This window comes from Cucurbita pepo, chromosome 3, assembly GCF_057944985.1.
Source record: "Cucurbita pepo subsp. pepo isolate OVF chromosome 3, ASM5794498v1, whole genome shotgun sequence".
Classification (NCBI taxonomy): Eukaryota; Viridiplantae; Streptophyta; class Magnoliopsida; order Cucurbitales; family Cucurbitaceae; genus Cucurbita; species Cucurbita pepo.
In genome coordinates, this window is record NC_141800.1 from 1,434,920 (window position 1) to 1,455,968 (window position 21,049).

The 21,049-nt window shown below is 32.7% G+C and overlaps 2 protein-coding genes and 1 long non-coding RNA gene across 4 annotated transcripts; 2 read left to right on the plus strand and 1 right to left on the minus strand.

Moving 5' to 3' along the window:
- Window positions 1-6,627: 6,627 nt before the first annotated feature.
- Window positions 6,628-9,836, plus strand: EMB2735 (embryo defective 2735). The gene is made up of 3 exons (XM_023666530.2): window positions 6,628-6,908; window positions 7,165-7,324; window positions 9,496-9,836. The coding sequence occupies exons 1-3, from the start codon at window positions 6,771-6,773 to the stop codon at window positions 9,678-9,680; spliced, it is 483 nt and encodes a 160-aa protein (XP_023522298.2). The 5' UTR covers window positions 6,628-6,770; the 3' UTR covers window positions 9,681-9,836.
- Window positions 9,837-10,583: 747 nt separating this feature from the next.
- LOC147793047 (uncharacterized) lies at window positions 10,584-14,011 on the plus strand. Its single transcript, XR_015420394.1, has 2 exons — window positions 10,584-11,284; window positions 12,200-14,011. It is a non-coding gene; the product is annotated as an uncharacterized LOC147793047 (long non-coding RNA).
- Window positions 12,725-15,399, minus strand: LOC111791709 (B3 domain-containing protein At2g36080). Of its 2 annotated transcripts, none has more exons than XM_023673178.2 (3): window positions 14,729-15,399; window positions 14,049-14,248; window positions 12,725-12,916 (listed from the first exon to the last, which is right to left on the minus strand). In XM_023673178.2, exons 1-3 carry the CDS (start codon window positions 15,333-15,335, stop codon window positions 12,869-12,871), a joined length of 855 nt encoding a protein of 284 aa, XP_023528946.2. In that variant the 5' UTR covers window positions 15,336-15,399; the 3' UTR covers window positions 12,725-12,868. The 2 variants fall into 2 exon arrangements, with proteins under 2 accessions (XP_023528946.2, XP_086978681.1); XM_087122555.1 differs by having other exon boundaries at window positions 12,725-12,962.
- Window positions 15,400-21,049: the final 5,650 nt, after the last annotated feature.

A 21,049-nucleotide genomic window follows, 5' to 3' on the forward strand; every position in this document is an offset into this window, starting at 1 on the left:
AGAAACGAGTATTAGCGAATATGTTAGGTCTCTCCTTAGTAGACACGTTTTAAAAACTTTGAGGGAAAGTTCGAAAGGAAAAACCCAATTAGAACAATATCTACTAGCGGTGAGATTGAGTTGTTACACTCATCTTAAGGACTATTTGAGCTTCGAATTGGGTTCGCTAGGGCTCGATGATGATCGAATCCTAGTGTTCAACTTTAAATGATTTTATTTTAATAATAACTAGGATTAAAGAAATTTATTTTTATTTTCATCTTTCTTAATAATTATATATATATATATATATATGAAATAGCTTAAGAAATGGGGAATTGTATTTTTCTCCTTCCTTCGTCGCTCCACCCGTACAACCTTCACACTTTAATAATTTATTTATGCATTCGGTTGACATTTATGTTAATTTAATTGATATTGTTTATACATTCACCAACATTTATCATTATTATCAAAATTATTTTATTAAAAATATTTAAAATGAGGAGATAATTAATTTTCAACTTTCCACCTACCTTTAATGAAATTTAATAAGTAAATAAATAAATACCATTATTTTATAACTATCTAAAATTTTTAAATAATTTTTTGCCACAATTTTCATCGTATTCTTACCTAACCTCCACAAACCAAAACTTTTATTTATTTATTTATTTATTTATTTATTTATTTATTTTATTTTCAAAGCTTTGCTTATCTATTTAAAAAAACCATCCGAATCCTTTCATTTATTTGTTTACTTTCAAATAATGTTCACTAATTAATTATATTAGTTGATAATATGGAAATTAAGAAAATAAATAAAAAATAATATTTGTTTAATTTATTAATACGTCAAGAGAAGCTTGATGTGGATGGCGCGTGTTGATTACTTCCTACAAAGGAATAATAAATACACCACGTGTCAATTATCTTTCATAGTATATTTTGTCACCTTGTCTTCAATTAATATGGTATTTTTTTCTATTATTTTTTTAATTACTCAAATTTACTCAATTTAATTTCAATAAATATTACTTTTTAATTTTTACTGAAATAAAATAATATTCAAAATTGCTAATAGAGGACCACGTCAATTTTTAATATTAAAGTTGTTATTTAATGAATATTATTAAAGCATTTAGTTAATATTATGTATGCCAATGACATGTCTTGTCGTTGTTTTCCTTAAAGTCAAAGCGCTCTCACTATTTTCACGTCATTTCAAATAAATTTATTTATTTTCATAAACGTCATTTAGATCATTAAATTACTAAAATACCCCCAAAGTTTATCCATTAAATAATTAAATAATTAATATAAATTTTTTAGAGCTAAAATAATTATAATTTAAAAAAATATATTTATAAATATTTAAAATTGGGTTTCCTTCACCCCAACAACATCATAAAAAAGAATTAAATGTTTTAAATAATTCCATTGACTGATTCCTTTCCGACCATTGAAAGATTTTCTGGATCTTAATTTCTGAAAAAAAAATTATTATTATAAAAATTACGTCCTAATTAACCTATTAAATTAAAGGATTCAAACTGATTTTAATAATCAATTCAAACTTTTCGAAGGAATGAAAAAGGTTTTGAAAATATATATGGAATCTTTCAAACTACGCTTACATTATTTATGGAATTATTTGATTTATGGTTTTAATAAATACGTATTTGTATTTGATTTATGATTTTTAATTGAATGAGTTTAATAATTGTCGATTTAATTTAGAGTAAAAATTAAATAAATATTTTATGTTTTAATTTTATTTATGAGTAATTACCTTAATTTAAATAATGCAAACCGTATACGATGTCAAGTTATGGTATGTCGTCCTCATGGTTTCTAGTTTAATTAAGTAGCGTAATTACTAACATCCATATTGTAGACTAAAATCATCGAGAAATAATTGATGTATTTTCTAGACTATAAAATTATCGATAGAAAAAATAGTTTGATCAATTAATAGACCATACAACCCATCATATGTCACGAGATTCAAAGTTATTGATCTACTTTTTCAACTTCAATTAATTCTATTGTCGTATTAAAAAATTGACGTTTGACCTAAATTTTCTAAAAACGGTCATTAACCAAACCCTTTTTTCAAATTATACAAGTGAATTCTTAATATTTCGTTGAGACATTAGAGGCAGTGTTTCAACGATGTTGAATGACAAGATTTGATGTTTTTATAGTTTTCAAACACTGTCCTTACAAATCTTGAGGTTTCACTGCATGAGATAAGATACATCATTGAGCTTCAAATAGGTTCGAGAAAATAATATCATATTTCTATGACATAACACCCTTAGCAACGATTAATTTCAATAATTTCACTCAAATTGCTTAAATTCCTTAAAATAATCAAATAAATCCTTAAAAATATAGAAATAAATTTACGAGCAATCAATTGTCACTATTAGTTTAATTAACAAATTAATTAGTTAAGTTTGATTAAGAAGCAATAATTACCTATCAAATCATATAGACTATTTAATTGTACTATTTAAGGATTTATCAAATCAATGAAACATAATTTAGTTATTTATTATTAAAATTAAACATTGACGGAATAAAGAAAAGGCCAAAACATTGCAGAATTAATATTATTATGTTTTTAGTCAATATTGCACCAACTGAAAAGCCTACCAAATAAATAATCTATAAATATTATATGATTTTTATTATACTTTAAACCATATAACTATATGAACATTGTGACATTCATACTTAAAATTTACAAAAATACATTCGGTAATATATTTAAATTATTAGACGTTAAAATTCATAAATTAAATTATTATAAAATTAAAAATCGTCATTAATTAATTAATATATATATAGAAAATTACTGGAATCTAGGGTCCCTCCGGACACCATTGAAGACTAAAGTAAAACATAATATTTTAAAATGAATTTATGCTTTGCAGAATGATCTTTGACTTTATGAGTTTTCTTAGTACTCACAGTCATGATTTCGTGATCCTTGAGGTTCTTGTCGCTGTTTTTGGTTTCAACAGATTGGGTCCTTACTTTTCGGAATACGGAAAGCGTGAATCACGTGGATCACGTGTTTATTTTTATTGTGTGAAGTAAAAGAAAATTATATTTTTATTTGTTAGCGGGGCTTCTGCTAAATTGAATGTTCACTGCGTGGGTCGTGGGTCGTGTAGTGTGGGCTTACATTGAAATTGGGCTTCTCGTGGGTCGTGTGGTGTGGGCTTACATAGAATTTGGGCTTCACTAAAAATATTGGGCTTAGGTGGGTATCGAACATGGGCTTTGAAATCGAAATTAGGCCCTATAAATTCAAATATTGGTTCGATACCCTTGACAGTTTCCGTTTTATGTATTTTTGATAGTTTATGAGTTATAAAAAGAATAAACAATAATTTAAAAAATAAAAAATAAACGAAAAATAAAAATGGAAGGAAGTTGAGAAAAATAAATGGAATAAATAATATAAAATTTTTAAAAAAACCTCTATCTCTATTAACACGAGACTGTGTGGGGAAGACAAAAGTAAAACCATGAGAGCTTATGCTTAAAGTCGACAATATCATACCATTTTTGAGATCTGAAAGACTCACGTTTTCTTTTCCTCCTCCTCTCAAATAAAAAGGAATCTCGAGCTCTGATTGTCCGCCGCTCGTTTCTTATCCATTTGTCCAGTACGTGGCCACTTTCGATTGGCTGTTTCTCAGTTGCCTATCTTTTTTTTTTATTGCGTTAAATTATAATTTAATTTAGAACACACCCTCACACATATATTCAATTTTCTATTTAATTGCTCTATGAATTTTAAAAATAGTTAAATGTATTGAAGTTTTATTACACAAAATTAGTTTAATAATCCATTAAAAAGTTTAAATTATATATAAATAATTTATTTATTATTATTATTATAAAATCAAATAAACACGTGCTACTTTAGTAATTTGTATGTATGTGTGTGTCAATATCACATTCTAGCAACTTCGTGGTCCAGTCCATTTTTTTTGTCTTGTTTTTTAACGTCTTGGGCTCAATTTATTGTGTTCTCAATTTTCGATAATTTAGTATTGATTTGTGAGCTTTTATTTCGTATTCCTAGATACCATGAAGCGACCTTAATCCAAATTAAATTTTTTAAATATAATTTTGTTTATCCAACTTTGAAATTACTCTATTTAAAATATAATTATTAATAGTTAATTAATTCAATTAGTGCCATTTAATTATTTTTCTTTTAAATTTTATGTCCCTTGGGAAATGTTGACAAATTATCTCGACTTTTTGAAAGTGAATTTTGTTGACTAGCAATATGAATAATTTAAATATCATATGCCAAATAACATGTAAAATATGTATTAATATGTAATATGATGATAGAATAATAATAATATGATATTTAATCAACGTGTTTCTAAACAATTTTCAACAAAACGACCTAATTAAAAATTTTAAAAAATTCCTAAAAAATATTAGGAGTTAATAAGGATTGTTCGCCAAATCATTTTGAAAAAGATTGATTTCTTTTCTATAGAAACACGTCACATTTGAACCATATAATAAGGATAAGTTATAGTGAAAGAACGTGTAGTAATTTGTGATTATAGTTTTTACTTTAGAAGCGATAAGTAGGTAACACAGTTATATCGCAAGAAAAGTCAAAGATAAATTTAAATGAGAAGGAAAAATCGAGATGATAAATAAGAGAAACCCTATGCGTAATCCTAAACGAATATATATATAATATCTTCCCATGTGAATAATAAGGTAATTCAATTAAGAAATGAAATGTGGTCCCAAAGTACAATTATTTGTTCCATTAATTATAAATAATAGAAGCAAAAAATAAAATGATTTTGGCATCTTCGTGCCATCGTTTTGTATGCTACACTTTCCTCATCTCTTCTTTTTTAATCAGCAACGTGTAGATAAGGTTTGTTTTTGTCACGATCCTCGTGCTAATATTGTCTCTTTTGAGTTTTTTGAATCTGCTAAGAAGAGACTATTAGGAATCATGAATCTCCACAATGACATGATATTGTGGCTTTGATTTCGACTTATCCAGGAGGCCTCCTAACAATGGTGATCTATTCTCTTGATTGTAAACCCATGACCATTCCCTAAATTAGGTAACGTGAGACTCATTTCCAACCATCCTCAACAGAAACTTCCACCCCTCGTAAAAAATGTTTAATTCATCTCTTCGAACAAAAAATGTTTAATTCATCCCTTCAAAGTTGGCATGTTTACTGTCACTTGTTATACTCTCTAATTGATGTGAGATTTTAACAAAATTAAATAAATAAATAAATAAAGGAAAAAAAAAACGTGCTCCTCATAAAATATTTAAATAATGCAAGGAATCTTCAATAAATAGAGAAGCTATCCATGGAAGTAGGAGCAAAGAAGTTGAGAGAAGAGTTAAAGAGATATTGAGAGAGTGAATATGGAGGGAAAGAAGGTGGCATTGGTGGTGCTGTTAGTGACGATGGCATTTACGAGCTCTTTAGCTCGAAACCAGCTCGTCGCCGACGGTAGCAACGACCGAGATGAGTCGGACGGGTACGATGAGCTGATAAAGATGGCTGAGGGTGCACCTGAAGTTGCACCGGAAGCTGCACCACCGCCGCGGCCGTCATGTTTTGGAAATTTCTGTGGAGGTGGACTACTTCCATGTGATGAACCCTGCTATTGCTTCATTCCACTGGGTTCACAGAGGGGATCTTGTGTTGACTTTTAATATGCTTTGGTCAACTCCATGTTATATTATGTATGCTTAAATGCTTGATTTCATCTCATAATGTCTGCAAAGCTTAAATAAAGTGGAAGAGGTCAGTAAGAACTGGTCTTTTTCTGGTTAATAATTATAATGTTTGGTCTCTACTCAAGTTTCTTTTTTTAACCTCATTTCTTGCGGGGAATACAAATGGTAAAAGTAAAATTATAATCCATTAAGGGCCTTTTTAAATTACTTAAGGATTAAATCAGGATCTACCCATTCTTGTGCTGATGTTGGGTGAGAGAAGGCTGGAAGAGGGCCAAATTGGTGACCAAGATTTGTGAAGGTCGGGTTTGTTGAGAATTATTGGGAGTGAATTATTGTTAATTGACGAATACTATCTCATAGGTATGAAACTTTTGGAAAGTCTAAAGCAAAACTACGGGAGCTTGCACTAAAAGTGAAAATATCAAGTTGGTTTAATAAACAACAAATAACCTAGATGGGTACGTATTTACACATATATTATATATTTAAAAAGTGAAATTTCTAATATTTTTATAATTTAAAATATGATAGTTTTTAGTTCATAATTTTTTTAAAAGGTTTAAATATTAATTCAAAAATTTTAAATATATTAAGTTAAACTCTACAATATAATAAATTTTATCCAGTAAAATAATAAAAACATCTAAATTTTAAATAATTATAAATAACATTTTATTGATGCTTTAAAAAAAAAAAGTTAAATAATTAATATTCTCCTCAAATTCTGATCAAATATCACACAAAATTGGATTATGGGCTTCGCTATTGATGGTTAGCCGTCCGGCCCAAGCTAAACCTAACCAGTGTTTTAGGTCCAATTTTTAGGGCCCGGCCCATCTATCTTACGATGAGAGTGAGCCGTTTGATCAGGTTAACAGAGGATCGTTTCCTCACGCTGCGGAATTTCCATTTCCCTCTTTTTCTCTGAATGAAGTTTCGAGCCAATTTCTTGTTGGAACACAAGCTTGGAGCAGCAAATGCATGGAAAGGTGAAATATAAGTCAGCTAATCTGTAGCAGGAATGAAGGCGAGGATCGTTTTAAGGAAGATATATAACTACGTTCGGTATGATTTGAAGGAAATTGCATTTCCTTCGTCGTTGCCGGATCCTCCGCATTCAAAGAAGCGTCGAAAGCTTACATGGCATGAACGATTCTTGGTAAACTATTATTCGTTGACGTTCTCGTTTTCTCTTGTTGGCTTTGCAGTTGTTCTACTCTCTCTTGCAAGTATTTAGGTACGGATTGATAAGTCCTAATCTGTGATTGAGAGGAAAAGATACTTGCTAGTGCTACGGGATTGACTGAAGTACTGTTCACTCGATTTCTAATCGAATCTATGATTATATTTAACTGGTCATTGAAATTCGATTTTACTAAGCTCTTATTCTAAGTATGCTCGTATGTTGATTTTAGGTGTTGAAGGAGGCTTCCAGGTTATATGCTGCAAGCTGGGTGCGGGACATTGGTCCTGAACTGCGACCAAATGACTATAAGGTGGAAGAAAGCGAAAACAAAAAGAATTCACCAAAAAGTGCACCTAAGGAGAAAGAACCTTCAACACTGGAAGATCTGGGTAACCAACCTTTGTGTTATAGTTTGATTCAGATGTTTTATACTGAAATGAAATATTTTCTTATACTTGTGATCACGTATTCATGATCGGGGGAAGTTCTTGTCTACTAACTTCTAGATTGGGGTGCCAATTGATTTTTACTTGGAACATGATTTTCAGTGCACTAGTGGTTGATGTATATTGTTTACTGACTTCTAGTTCCTGGTCAACAAAGCCTGTTGATGCATGAGATAAAATTGCTTCAAGTTCAATAGCTGAATATTGAAATATTCCTTAATATTTAATGCTTGTGAAAGAAATAGTGATAGTTAATGCTTCATGGTTTTGTAATCTTGTCAAGCATGCCTTGCTATCAATGGAAAGAGCTGAAGATGTGAATAGAATGGTCATAAGTATACTCAATATTTTAGTCCTTGTTTTCTGGTTATTCTTTGCTTCCCCTGTTTAAATTTGATATGGGACTGTGTTCGCAGAGAGGATTTCTTACAACTAGTTTATGATACTTATAAATTTATCTCTGTATTTAATTAGATTTAACTCTCATCTCATGGTTGTTGATGTTGATGAGATATCTAACAATCAATCCTCAGGATAGAAATAGCAGCCAAATAACATCAAACAATGATGCCGTGTGGTAATGGTATTCATTTGATTAATTTCTGCCCTTCATATTAAGCTTGTGGGATTATAAATTGTGCTTGTGTCTCAAATTATATCTCCCTTACTCTTATGCAATACTTCTGAATTCTGAAACTCACTTTCACTCTCTTATTTAATTTTACTGTAGTTATAAGACATTATCGCCTTTGGTAATTTAGAAATCCTACCATAATCCACTATCAAAAGGGGCACAAAGATATAGAATGCTCTGTTATGGTTTCTACATTTATTTTATCAACTAGGAGTTCTAGATTGCAGTTCACATTCCTACTTGTCGGTGGCAATCATTTATTATATCAAAAAGTTATTTAAAGCACAAAAGAGAGGTCACAAACAAGTGAACAAAAGAGCTAGAGTTGAATAAATGGAAAAAAGAACAACGAATAATATTTCAAGCAATATTGCTCATCGCAGACATTACCACCTTGGACTGGCCATGGGACATACATTACTTTTCTCTACATTGTTTATCAGAAATTAAACTGCTGGTGTATCTCAGAAAAGAAGAGACTTGAAGTTCACAGTGAGGCGTAGGAGTATGCAACACTCTCCCACAGAATGCCCCTGTCCTCAAAGATCCTCTTATTCTTCTCGTGCAAAATACTTCACATGTTATGAAAGAAACGAGCATGCCAAACAAATATTCCCTTTCCCACAAAAAGAGGACTCAGAATAACCTACAACAATCTCTATAATCTTGATTAGGAGCAAGGCTAAACTTAAAGTTTACTAGAATCTATTTTATATTCGTGTAAAAAAACAAATATTGGCAAAATGTATGATTCCAATCCTCAACAGTTCACCATTGAGGGGAAAGGGAAAAGAAATAGACCATTAGGTAGAGTGTCTGTGTCAAAGTCAGTAGTGTCAATTCTCCCCAGAGCCACTTAATTTAGTAAAACCCTATCTCTCTCACAGAATATCTACATTTCAAAGCTGACTAAAGAAATGAGAATTTGGTTGAAGGAGAGTTTCTCAGAACAATTCTCAGCACAATTTATGTATAAAAGCCATTTTAGAAAATGTTGGGTTCAGTGTGAGAATATGGCTTAGTTGTATAACTTGAGCGTAAAATGGGGAAAATTAGTTTCAGTAGCAGTGGACCAGTAATGGAGGTTGACAGTTGAAACTGCACACCAATGGCAATGGTTATCCCGGAGATCATGTAGGGTGGTTTAGACCCTAACAGTGTGTGTCTTATACTATATTGTGTGTGTTCCCTAATGTACTAAAGAACTCTGTACTTAAAAATTGAGGTCTCATCATGACAAACACCCCTATAAACCAACCATCGTTTTCTTTATTTAAGTTAATCATGAATTTCAAGTTTTCTTATTCTGTTGTCTTTTCTTTAGCAGTACATTGATTTAGGTGCATCTTCTGTTGCAATTAGATTTTCTTTACGTTTTCTTTTCCTTTCAACCCGTTTTTACGATTTTTCCTATTTATTGGATTGGATTGTTCCTGATTAGATTGCCATTTTTCTTTTGTTGGAAAAATAAAAAAACCAGCCGTGGCTGCAAGAGGAGGAATGGAAACATTAAAACCAGCTTTGCAGCGGGTGTATATGACTAAAGCTTCTGCATATAGAGACGCTCTGAAAAATTTTATAGATGGCTATCAAGAAGGTATTCAGCAAGTCATGGAGAAAAAGGAAATTTCTGATTCCCAGAAGGGAAGCGAAAAAATGAAATAAAAATTTCTGATCGTATTTATGTTTTATGTAAAAGCTACAGAATTGTGACTACACTAGTTTAGAGGATTGGGCAGTTCAGTTTCTAGTTGTAAAAATTGGTTAAGATTCTTTTTGTCGTTTCCGCGGTGCAATTTGAAATTCGTACTGTTTTAAGCACCACCTATTTATTCACACGAACACACACGGTCATAAGAAAGGGTAGCAAATTCAACCTTTATGTTCCCTACAGAACTAGTTGCATGATTTTTTTAAATTTTAGTGTTATTATTATTTCCCCTACTAGTGTCAGTTATTTTGGAGTTCTTAGTGACTAAAATTGCTTACAAGAAGGCATGGAGATATTAGTGTGAAGGAAGCTGTTTTTGGCTGCTAAATGAATAATTCAGCAGTTCTTTTCTTGTTTCTACCTATGTGGTCTTCCTTTGGGACTCTCAAGGCCTTTTATCCTTCGTCCTTTTGGAAGTTGGATTGTTGGTCCAAACTTACTCCTGGCACATTTGAGAAAATGTGTGAAATTCGCAAAAGACCACAGGGACATAACTTCTGCTCCCATAAGGTTTGGTTTACCATTTATCTCAAAGTTGGATAATTTTTCCTAACACTTCAGGCATGAATTGTACATTGCAGCTGGCCCCTGCGTTCACGTTAATAACACTCTGGCTTTTCAATTATGTCTTGAGGTATCTGCATGGTGGATTGAGTTTCCAGTGCAACCATAACTCTTTATTTTGACAAGAAAGAGTTGAACGCTGATTTTGCAAATTGAGAAAGAAACGTAGTGGCAGAGTTAGGTCATAAGATGCTGTGGAGATGCTCAAGTACATTTTATTATGGTGGGAGGGAAGGTTGAAAATGACTGGAGTCAAACGAAGCCTGAATTGTTGAAAACTAATGAGGTACTGCCAATTGCTTCATATTTTTTATGCTTTTTTTAGGACTACATTTTAAAAAGGAATCAATTATGAGGTTGCTCAGTATCGTGTCTGCTGTCTAGTTTCATGCTTGCCGTTGCTTCTTATCTTTTCAGTTTTCAAGCACATGGTTCTTGCAAGCCTTATTGTGATACTTGGTTAAAAGTTTTTTTCCTAAACGAGAGTGACAGTATGATAATATTTTCCCTCGAGTTATTGATTAAGTTCGCATGAGCTGAACTCCCATATTCACTCTTATGCAGCCCTTGAAATGTAAATTTTTCGATTACCTTTAGATGATTACAAATATTGACTATGCTGATTTTTGGTATTGTTGTTTGTCACTGTCTTCAAGGGTATTCTTGAGTCGCAAATGATCTGATTGATGAAAAGATGAAGTGGAATGGACCGTGGACGAATTATCACTAGCTGTTACTATATGTGTACTGTACTTAGTCAGCATAATTGAGTTATGCTTGCCCAACATATCCCTAAAGTAGAGTCTTTTCATTCTTTGATAAGCCATTTCTTCAATGCAAATGATAGCTTGCACATATCTGGGGACCCCCACTATCAAAGCCACTGATGGAGATTAGAAAATCATCAACCAGAGAGGTCAATGGCTACCTCTTTTGTCCGAACATTTATGGGCCTCGCTAGCAAGATCTCCTTATCTTTTCATCATTCGCACAGGTAATAATATGCTGATATTATGTCTAATTCAACCACTAGTTAATGTTATGTTTTTTATAATTCTGCAAGTTGTACTGAACATTTGCACCTCATTTTAGATGCTGTAGACCCAACACAATTCCATGCTAATCATCAATGCATGATCTCATTACTTGCTTTTCCCAAAACGTAAATAAGTTAACCAAAAAAAAAAAAAAAAAAAAAAGAGGCTAAAACATTTTGTCTTACCAACTCATAGACACCTCATCGTTTACTGTTTTCATTTGTTCTATAGCCTACACTACAAATACGGAGTCGAAATGTAACAAAATATGTCAGTATACTATACAGTAGATAGTTTTTCTGATTGGTGCTGTGTTGATTGCAAATGAGCTAGTTGGTTTCTTTGGAGTTATGTGCCTAACGTGCTAAAAAGAACACACTGTCTGTTTGAGAGTATGATGATAGGACTGAAATGGACTCCACAGTTTTTGGCAGACCAATCACAATAGAGTGAGTTGGAAGAGGAGTACAGTTTTTCTGTTTCTACCTTATGTCACTGCTACTTACCTCGATCTGAAATCTGGTAGGTTTCTTCCTTGATGCAAACTTTCTCGAAATGTGGCCATGGAGTAAATATTCAGAGGATTTGTACGCTCACTTGAGTTTGATCTAGCATTTGAGATTGTAGGCTTTTCTAATGAAATACTTTTAAACCATAGTTTAAATTATTATAAAGTTAACATACTCTCTTGATATGTTGTAATCGGAACTTGTCAAAACATCACGAGTTGAATTCTCTGTTATTTTCTTAGTCATAATAAAAGCATGCTCATCACAACGTTAAAGTCTTTGGGCGAGGAAACATGAATATGTTCTTTAAGATGTCTTTTCATCCAAAACTGCTATCAATTTTTATCTCCGTATTGAATGCAGGGGCAGACATGGCATGAAATGAATATCCTCTCGATAAGCAGAGCAGATTAGATCACAGATGGATTCACAGAAAAAGGTTGAAAGGACACGACAATTGTGAGGTAAATGCTTATATAATTGAGGTGTGAAAGAAAGGTTAGATTTTGCTAAGACTTATAAAAGATAGTAGTAGGGGTAGAGGTAGGCTAGTACGATGGGACTGCCACCGATCCATCCAATCCCACCCACTCAAATAAAGCATTAGCCTCTCCCATACCCTCTCCCCGTGTTCCATTAGTCATATTTTGAGCCTCTCTCAAAAATCTTGAGCCAGAATCTCAACAGTAGTAAAGTAAATTCCTCATTCCTGACCTTCAACGGCCCTAGTGTCCGATTTGCATGTTTGACGTCAGCCCTTGCTAGCTTTCTTCTTGGACCCCACTTCTTCTTTTTCTCTCCACACCCAACACATACTTATCTGTGATCTCTGTTCACCTTCCCCCACCTCTGACCTCGGGAACTCGGCCAGAAAATCTGGGATTTCCCTTCTTTTTTTTTTTCCCTCTATTCTATCTCCCCTTCTTTTTTATTTGATGGGGCGACCCTTCCCAAGCGAACTGGTGGGGGATTTTAATTGTGAAAGATAAAAAAGTGGGTTTTGCAGTACAGGGACGTCACATCCACACATCTCTATCCTTGATATTTCGTCTGCTTGACATCTTGTGGGAAAGTGAAATCCTGTTACAACCACATTTTAGGCTCCCTTAAAATGATCTGTTACAGACTATAGATAAACAAAAAGAAAATTCTTCAGACAGGATTTGCAGAATTTTAGCCGAACTAAGTAGTTGTTAAGACGAAAAAGAGAAGAAAACTTAAAAATTAGAAACTTTGAAATAGCTGTACAAAAAGAGCAGTAAAAACTGAATAGGTTTAAGTCCATACAGTGTAGGCTTCTAAGAAAGGAAGGTTTTGAATTTTAAGTGGAAGTGATGTCTGAAGGTGAAGGCAGAGAGTGACCTTAAGTTTCAGAGGTTTGGTTTATTTGTGCAGAGTTTATGGTCCGATATCATTTCCCCCTTGCTGTCAATGTACGATGTCCCCCTCACCATCTGGAAACCTACCATTTTCTCTTTCTTTCCCTTTTCTTTTCTTCTGTCTTCCCAATCTCCTCATAAAAATACATACGTTTCTAGCATTTTCATATTGATTGGCTTGTGCTTTCTTTAGTATAGACACAAAAAAATACAACACTGGATGACTTTGTATTGATCCCAAATTGCTACAAATCATACTCTCTAGTAATCAAACTTTTATGTTCACTAAATATAGAGTAAATATTGACCCATTGTCTTTTTCCCCTTACAATAGAACTATTTTTGTTCTTCCATTGTTTTCGTGTGGATTTTGTAGATTGTGTTCTAAGTTTAATTTGTTTAGTGTTAAGTTCGAAAAATGTGCATAGCATACAGAACTAAGTGTAGCGATGCTTTTTATCATGCTACTCATATAATGGTTTAGTTAGGTCATCCCCTTGCATTATTTAATATAAATGAGTGAGCATATATGACATTGAATCATCATTAAACTGAGCAATATTTGGAGCTAAAATGCTAGATTCATGCTCAGATTTTGTCCCCAAAAGAGGTGACCGTTCAATTTAATTAAACCACTACTTTTCTAACTTGTTTTTTTAAGCGTATTTTTTTCTTCCTTTTTTTTGCCATTTTGACTCTAACCCTGTCTGATTATAGGGAACAATCCAAAAGGGAATCGGAGATGCAAAACAATTTTTTATATATATTAAAGTTATAAAAAAAAAAAAAAACAAAAGGGAAATTAATTATAATATGAAGTTGAGTTGGCATACCATGTGATGAGGAACGGCAGAAGAATAATGTGAGTATAAAATGTGGCGGGTCGGATCCCGACCCGGTATATTTGACACGCCTCCGACCGTCGACGGTGGTTCAGGTTCCGACATGTCGGTTTGGCACTCTAAGTCCACCCCGAACAGCCGCAGTATCTTTGAATTCCCAACCGACACTGTTTGACTCTGAACAGAGGACTCTGAAAACAATGCGCATACATCAACTTTTTTTTTTTTAATTAAAAAAAAAAACCCTTTTATCAAATTAAGAAATAAAAAAAAAAATCAAATTAATTTCTGGGTATTTTGTATTTTATATTTTAAAGTACGAATTTATGAGTGGTTAAAGGCATGATTTATGGATGCTCCCGAAAAATTATAAATAAATAAAAAAACATTATAGCATTCTTCATGCTTTCTATTGACTATATTAAACTATTGATTCTTCACTAAAAAATAAAACTATTCGATTTCAGTTTTCAAAATTACTCCGTTTGTTAGTCCAATTTTTGGTCAGAAAAAGATGGCCTTTATGATCCCAATACAATTGGATAAAGGTAATATTCATTTTTAAGTTCAATTTCAAAAAGGAAAAATAAAATTTGGGAAGAAAATTTCAGTAATAGATAATGTTGGGCTTATTTAAAATTCTTTTAGAAAAAAAAGAAAAAAGAAAAAACCTGGAAGAGTAGAACCCGGAGATTGGTATGGCGGTGAAGGAAGATGATGATGAGAAGGATATGGGTTTGCAGAGTAGAACATTCTAGTCCAACACCCACCGCCACTGCCACTTGGCGCCACAGCAGTCTCCGCCGGAGAGGGCGTCGAGCGGCGCTTCCAGCCAATGAACAACCTGTCGCCATCAGAGCGGTGGCGTTCAAAAACGACGCAATCACCAGCGTCAAGGCGCTTCTCTTTGACAAAGCGGCTCCAGCCCTTAGTCAACACATAGCTCTGGCTACTATTCCAATAAGAGTAACGGAAGCGCCACAGCTTTCCAGACTCATCTTCAAAGGTGAGGAGCAAGGCCTTGTCAGCAGAGTGGGCAGTGGCAGCGGCGGCGGAGGAGGAGGAGGGTGAGAGGGGAAAGTATCTCTCCGCGTACTGCTTGGGGATAACGAGGCGGTTGAGTTTCCCAACGTCGCTTGGGGTTAAGGGCTTCTCGAACATGGGCTGCTTGAGGTGGTCGGAGAGGGAGGATTTGGGGTTGTTATTAAGCATGATGGGGAGGTGGGGAGATGAGAAGAGGGGCTGATGGAAGTCTTGAGAGAAGTGGTTTATAGACATTTTGGTTTGCAGATAGGGAGATGAAGGGAGTGTGGATTTTATTTGTGGGGGTCCTTTTTTGGAGTCTTATTACTTGAGTGGCTCTCATAACACATGTTTTTTTTTTTTTTTTTTTTTTTTTTTTCTTTTCTCTCTTAAAAAAAAAAAAAAAAAAAAAAAAAAAAAAAAAAAAAAAAGTCTCCAAAGACATGACAGTGAGAGATACAGAGAAATAGGGTTATGAAAAATATGAGAGAGAATTGAGGTACTCGCGTGATCGAATGCATCAATCATTAATTTCAGTGAACAATATCAAAATAATAACAATGAGATATCACTTTTTTTTTTACTTATAATATAACTACTCATAATCACTTCATATCATACTTATTTATTATATTAAAAATTCATGGTTTTATACCTTGTTTTTTTCACTCGGAAAGATCTTAAATTAGTTGAAAAGGAGAACAAAACATCTTTTACAAGAGTGTGGAAACTTCTCTTCGGCGCGTTTTAAAATTTTGTGGAAAAATCCAAAGATGACAATATTTGCTAACGGTAGGTTTGGACTATTACAAATGGTACGAGAGTCAGACATCAGACATCAGGAATAGATTATGAGATCCCACATTGACTAGTGAAGGGAACGAGGGGACACTAGGCCGCGAGAAGATCCCACACTGGTTTAAGAGGGGAAGTGAAACATTTTTTTACGAGAAAGTCTAAAGATTACAACATCTGCAAGTTTGATCAATTAAATGTTGGGATAGGGAGTCTTGATGCCTTAGTAGAGATATATTTGGAAGATATTTCGAAAAGATAGGATAGATATTTAGTAAAAATTTGACAGAGATATATTTGTCTCAGTTTAAAATTTTCAAAGCTATATTTAGTAAATTGAAATCATGTATATAGACATGCATACTTGAAGTCATCATAATAAACCTTTAGCCAATATTCCTCCTTAAATTTTCTCTCTCCTGTTCTTTGTGTTCATCTTGATCGAGTGTGTGCATTGTTGAACGATCTTAATAATTGGTATCAGGACTAACAACTGGTATCGAAGTACGCTAGCATCAACTGAGCTAAGAGAACTAAGTAAACTTGAGGGTTACTAGAATTAACAAACGATTAGAGGCTTACTATTGTATCGACCTCGAGAACATGTGACAACCGAAGCGAAGGTGGTAGAAAGGGGTGGGAAGTAAAATAGGAGTCACGTGCATGACAACATTATTACTCTTTTTGTTTCTGCCATTCTTCCATTCACCCATTCCTTCACACTCATTGACATTAGTTTAAAAGCTACAAATCCAAATTTCTGTTTGCACAGAGTAATATATATATATAAATATAAGTGGAAACAAATCCCAAGCTGTTCTTGTTTTTCCCTTTCCAATAAAACCCACCAGAGATGAGATAAGATTATATATGTTGGATGATGGAAGTCCCACATCGACTAATTTAGGGAATGATCATGGGTTTATAAGTGAGGAATACTAACTCCATTGGTATGAGGCCTTTTGGGGAAACCCAAAGCAAAGCCATGAGAGCTTATGCTCAAAGTGGACAATATCATACCATTGTGGAGAGTCGTGTTCGTCTAACATGGTATCAGAGCCATGCCCTAAACTTAGTCGTGCCAATAGATGGATAAATCCTCAAATCCTCAAATATCGAACAAAGAACTCCTAAAGAAAAGGAGCCAAGCCCCTCCTCGAAGGCAGTCAAAAATGACTAAGACTCCAAAGGAGTCGAGCCTCGATTAAGGGGAGGCGCACTTTGTTCGAGGGGAGGTGTTGGATGATGGAAGTCCCACATCGACTAATTTAGGGAATGATCATGGGTTTATAAGTGAGGAATACTAACTCCATTGGTATGAGGCCTTTTGGGGAAACCCAAAGCAAAGCCATGAGAGCTTATGCTCAAAGTGGACAATATCATACCATTGTGGAGAGTCGTGTTCGTCTAACAATATATACATAATAGATATATATATAGATATATATAGATATATGATAATATGTATAGTCGTGTTTCAATTCCATCCTTTCGCTAATATTGACTCTTCACCCACACCCACACACAACACTTGCCTTCTTCTTCCTTCTCTCTCTCGATCTCCATCTCGATCCCGATCTCGATCTCTCCCGACATCTCTCACTTTTCTCTCCTCTTTCGAAAAAAATTGAAAAATATTATATTTATATGAAATTCAAACGTATATACGCACTTTTTCAAGGGTGGCTGCTTCTAGGCAAACCTGCTAACGGTCTCTGTACCCCTATCTCTTTTATCATTGAGCAGTCATTTAGGGGACCAAGACTTAGCTGGTGTTCAGAGGGAGGGGAGAGTTTTTTTTTTTTTTTTACTCCAAATTATTATCTATATCAATTAATTTTTGATAGAAAATATATATTTATCTTAAAATTAAATATGTATTTTTAAATATAGCAAAATGGTAATAAAATAACTTTACGGTATTTTGGGAAAAAGAAAATATATTAAATTGATGGCATCTAATAACGATGAAATTGATATTTATTTAGAAAAAGAATAAATAATAATATTATGTCGGACAAAACCCACCTCTATTTCCAGCCCAGTTTTCTTTTTAATTTTAAAAAATTATCTTTTTATCCCAATTTTTTAAGATTCAGTTAATTTCTATGCATTTTTAAATGTTTAATTTTATTGTATTTTAAATATTCAATTAATTTAAAGTTCCTAAAAAATTATTATTATTATTATTTTTTCATTTGTTTGTTGAAATATATTATAAAATAACCCATATCTTTCCTCATGGGGAGGGCTTGTATTTTGTTCTTATTATTATTAACCAATTTCATATTTAAGGAAATTTTATATAATTTTGACAACTAAGCTTGAAACTTTATTTTATAATTAAAAAATGAAAAAGACATGCAAGTTTCAAGAAATGATGTCACACAGGCATTCTAGAGACTCCTACAAATTTCTCTCATACTTTCATTTAATGCATTCTTTTACTCTTAACATCTAATGAAATAAATAATTTACTATGACTTGCAAACTTTTAATAAAAAGTCTATATTTTTAAAATCGTGAGATTGACGACGATACATATCGGACTAAAGTAGAAAATTTCTGTTAGTGGTGGACTTGAGTTGCTATAAATGGTATTAAAGTAGGACACCTAAGACGCTGGACTCATACCCACATCGGTTCAAAAGAGGAACGAAATATTATTTATAAGGGTGTGAAAATCTCTCCTTAATACATGTATTGTAAAGTTTGTGACAATCGTAGTAAACCCTGGAATTTAGGGGTGGGTTCAATGAAACGAGACGGGTAGATCATTGTGTTCCAAGGGTAATGTATCAAAATCCAATGGCGATTTGAATTGTTGTGTTGGTTCCCTAACTATGGTCTACGAATCAAACATTTGGAATATAAAATTTACAACAAATGGCCTTAAGTTCGTTAGGAATAAATAAAATAAAATAAAATGGAACAACCCGTCTTAGTACATTGATGGTTTTAGTTATTAAAATATTAAGATTCTAATCTCATGCTATGAGCCAATGAATATGTATATAAACTTGTTTAAATTAATATCTTTAAATCTAATCTATGAGAAAGGATTGAAGCGATATGTTCTTCGGTGGAGAATAAAATATCATTTTTTGTCTTGTTCGTTCGTGTACTTTCATTTCATTTTCGTCTGTGTAAATGTCGAGTCCATATATTTTAAAAAAATTAGTTTATTATTAATTTTTCATAAAAGAAAAGAAAAAAAAAATAATTTTCATCTATAAATTTTGAAAACATAAAATAAATTAAAAGGGATTAAAATAAAAACATTAGACATAAAAGTGATAAAAGAGAATCTTGTTAAATAAAGTAATGAAACTGAAAGTATTGGTCCTTTGTATTGAGACTGGGAATATCATACAAATATTGAAAGCTGTATAGTCAGTTTTTGTAACTATTATAAAAATCTGTAAATAATGCAACAAGATGGGCTATCCCACTACATTCATATAACTCTTACAATCTTAATTACCCTAAAACTATCATTAATCAACTCGTACCTAATTACAAATTAAAAGATATAAAATAATTCAAAAGAGTCGTACTTTTTTAATGACACATAAATTAAGGAATAGTATACGAAGGGATCGAGCCAACATTCAAATGAGATCAATCTTGAGAATATGCTTACTAATAAATGCTTAAAGTAAATAAAAGTTATTATCTATACTAACAAGGTACACCTTTTAGTTTTGATCTTTGATCGATAGATACAGTCTTATTGTAATTAAAATATATATATATATATATATATATGAAGAGAGAGAAATAGGAAATAAATAAATAGGAGAAATGGAGACGTCAAGTTTAATTCAGGGCCTGCGGCTTGCCCGGAAATGGTTTCTTCCAGCTCCCACCTGATCCGCATGCGGGTTACCGCCCACTTTTGGGCCCACTTTTTTAATGCACACTGGGCCCACCAGAGCCTTTCCAAATTTAATAATTTTCAAATAACAGGGTTTTATGTTAAATACGGTTGAATTTTAAACATTTTTTTAATAAATTTATAAATTAAATTTGTTTTTTTTTTTTAAAAAAAGCCGGTTTTGTTGGGGCAAAATTTAGAGGGTAATGGGCGATTGGGATAGTGACACGTGGCGAATGGTGGATGATGTAAGGTTGTGATTAAGAGAGACCATTTTTTATAGTAGAAGGAAAGTAGCGACATGGTCCCTTTAACGGGCCGGTCCCTCTACTTTTCTTCCATCTTTTGAAGTGGGCTTTGTAATTGGGCCTTTTATGTAATATGGGTGGTGTTACCAATGTAATAGGCCCAACAACGTTAGTTTTGGGCCAAGCCCATTATGAATATAATGTTGAGCTCCTGCTTTATTGGATCTTCATGATTTGAGAATCTCGATGATCAGCTCCTGTCTCATTACCAAAGTTTAATGGAATTAAATGGTTTACATATATTTTTTAAAATTGATTACTCTAATTAATATATATATATACACCCAGAATAATTTGAATATGCTTATTAGGACTTGAATACTTGATTACGAGGGACCTCGATCAACAAGCGAGAATTCCTAAGAAAGTGTGTGGTGATCCAACCGTCCAAATCTTTCTAAAATAAGTCTGGACCTTGTCGGGGGCCTTATTCTCAACTCAAATCACTCAACTCCCCTATCTTCGTATAAGTCAACACACCTATTAATTAATTTAATCTTTTTCTTTGATGTGACATATTTGAAATTTTCTTATTATATTATAAATAAAATTGAAAATTGCATAAAAATGAGAGACAATTTTTTTTTTTTTTTGGTCACATTCTTATATTTTAAAATGTATTTAATATGCTATAAAATCAATTTGATTGAATTTGGTAAAATAATAATAATAAAGGGTTTGGTGTATTTGAAAGAGTGTAGTCAATTTTTTTCTTTTTTAATTTTTTATTTTTACAAGAAAAGTGTAGTCTAAAGCTTTTGCTTCACATGCGTTAAAAAAGGTGGGCAATAGGTTGCGTAAAATCTCATTTTCAATCAATAGTTTGACCCACATCAAAACACCACATAATTTCCTATCATATGTTTCTATCAGTCTTTAATATTTTCAAAATTATTTCTATGACATAATCAAATTTTAAACGTCAAGGATGGTTGGAGTCACATATTAATTAATCAAGAAGAAAATTATGAATATACGAGTACGAAGCT